Source organism: Limulus polyphemus, unplaced genomic scaffold (assembly GCF_000517525.1).
Source record: "Limulus polyphemus unplaced genomic scaffold, Limulus_polyphemus-2.1.2 Scaffold6704, whole genome shotgun sequence".
Lineage (NCBI taxonomy): Eukaryota > Metazoa > Arthropoda > Merostomata > Xiphosura > Limulidae > Limulus > Limulus polyphemus.
Window position 1 is genome coordinate 46,474 of NW_013672314.1, and position 2,382 is coordinate 48,855.

Sequence of the window (2,382 nt, forward strand, 5' to 3'; positions counted from 1 at the left end):
CTTTAGTCATGAAACTACTAGGACTACTACAGTCAGCTGGGCACTGATGTGGTGTCCAATTTTAGTCATGAAACTACTAGGACTACTACAGTCAGCTGGACACTGATGTGTCCAATTTTAGTCATGAAACTACTAGGACTACTTTAGTCAGCTGGACACTGATGTGGTTCAGTTCCAATGTGATTTAACTTGAATCCACTTCTTGAATGAAATATATATAGATATTTTTTTACAACAAAAGTTGTTTTAAATTTTGTTTAAGAACTCAATATTTGGATGATAAGTTTTAAGAAATTGAGTGCAAGAAATGTAAAATGAACACAAGCCTTCATTTTAGTATGTATGTTTTGTTAGTACATAGCTTAAGAGTAAAACAAGTTTTCATTCTTAAGCCTAAAGTTGCCAATGGTGGTTGACTTTTTAAATACACCTTTATCTAAAACCCGTAAGCACCAAATTGTTTGTGGATACATAGTTAAAGTAAATTAAGAATCACACAACAACATATAAATAAATTCCATCAATATTGTACTCAATCTCTATTAGTAAAATCACTTATTTTGTTTTTTGTTAGTGTTGTAAAAGCCACTCAATACAATACATTTCCATTAATAAATATGCTGTAAACATCTTAAAGTAAATTGAGGGTTAAGAACCGTGTAGTGTATACTGGGATTTTTTTGGTGTTCTGTCTCATCTTGATTTTCACAATCAACTTAATGCTTGTATTTTAGAACAAAGATGACAGCATCATATTAATGTTAGTGTAATTTTTTATTTTTTTTTATGCTTTGTTAAACATTAAAGCCCAACCATTAAAAAACATTGTTCCAGGAGTTTATCTATTCACACTAATCTCTCTATTTGTTTAGGTTGCAGGGCCTGACTCTCTAATGCTTAGTTCTCAGACTGAAAGAAAGCAAATTAGGGGCTACCCTAGTCAATCCCAACCTCTCGATGGTAAGTGGAATGATTTAAAGCAAGCTAGGTGCTACCCCAGTCAATTCCAACCTCTTCATGGTAAGTGGAATGATTTAAAGCAAGCTAGGTGCTACCCCAGTCAATTCTAACATCTTCATGGTAAGTGGAATGTTTTAAAGCAAGCTAGGTGCTACCCCAGCCAATTCTAACATCTTCATGGTAAGTGGAATGTTTTAAAGCAAGCTAGGTGCTACCCCAGTCAATTCTAACATCTTCATGGTAAGTGAAATGATTTAAAGCAAGCTAAGTGCTACCCCAGTCAATCCCAACCTCTCGATGGTAAGTGGAATGATTTAAAGCAAGCTAGGTGCTACCCCAGTCAATTCCAACCTCTTTATGGTAAGTGGAATGTTTTAAAGCAAGCTAGGTGCTACCCCAGCCAATTCTAACATCTTCATGGTAAGTGGAATGTTTTAAAGCAAGCTAGGTGCTACCCCAGCCAATTCTAACATCTTCATGGTAAGTGAAATGTTTTAAAGCAAGCTAGGTGCTACCCCAGTCAATTCCAACCTCTTCAATGTAAGTGGAATGATTTAAAGCAAGCTAGGTGCTACCCCAGCCAATTCTAACATCTTCATGGTAAGTGGAATGTTTTATTGTCACTTGTAAATTCTTTCTTTGAGACTCCTTGAATGGGGTGAATTTTGTTTTTGCTCTAGCTTCCAGTGTTCTGTTATATGTATTACTTGTGATGGTCAGTGTTCTGTTACTTGTAATAGTCAGTAGGAGTATAGTTACAAATCTGTCAAGTGCTGGATAAAATATTTGGTCTTCGACATTGATTCCATTTTTTGTCCAACTAAGGTGAATGTTACAATGGCGTATTTTTCAGGAACAGTCAACAATAATGAAGAGGCTGCTCCAGTGTTGAACAGCTTTACTTCTGGCACGCACCAAACAAATCATTCCTCGAACTATCCTGGACCCTATGCAGGACAGAAAACTTCTGTACTGGGTTCTTCAGGTATACCTTCCACTACTGCTAGTTACACACATCAAGGCTCATCTTTAGCAACTTTGAACAGCCAACAAATTCTGTCCAGCACAAACAACCAATCTCAGGGAAGCTACTCTGGGTCACAGAGTCAAACCAATTCTCACTATCCCTCAACAACATATAGTATTCCACAGGCCATGTACTCTGGTTCCTCACAGACTCCAGCTGGCTCTTCATTTTCTTCACAGAGAGGTAAAGAGAATAGCCATAGAGTATTCTTTAAAGGGTTTGTGTAGATGTTATACATAGTTTTGTTTTTTAAGAGTGTAGACTTACTTGTAAGTGCTTGTATTAAAGTTATTAGTCTATTAATCTGCATTTGTGTTTTATAGCACACCACAAACAACTGTTTAACCGAGTTGACCTTTTAAAACAACTAGAATAACCAGTAGTTTCTGTTTGTA

At 36.3% G+C, this 2,382-nt stretch overlaps 1 protein-coding gene across 1 annotated transcript in view; it reads left to right on the forward strand.

Annotated features, from left to right (window-relative positions):
- The window catches only part of LOC111089584, a gene marked incomplete at its 3' end in the record, with an annotated part of 3,937 nt that extends 1,767 nt beyond the window's left edge, over nt 1–2,170 (forward strand). Inside the window, exons 2-3 of the mRNA XM_022402378.1 lie at nt 873–960; nt 1,814–2,170. Of these exons, the coding sequence (XP_022258086.1) occupies nt 873–960; nt 1,814–2,170 (445 nt within the window). The remainder of the gene's footprint in view (nt 1–872; nt 961–1,813) is intronic.
- Nucleotides 2,171–2,382: the final 212 nt, after the last annotated feature.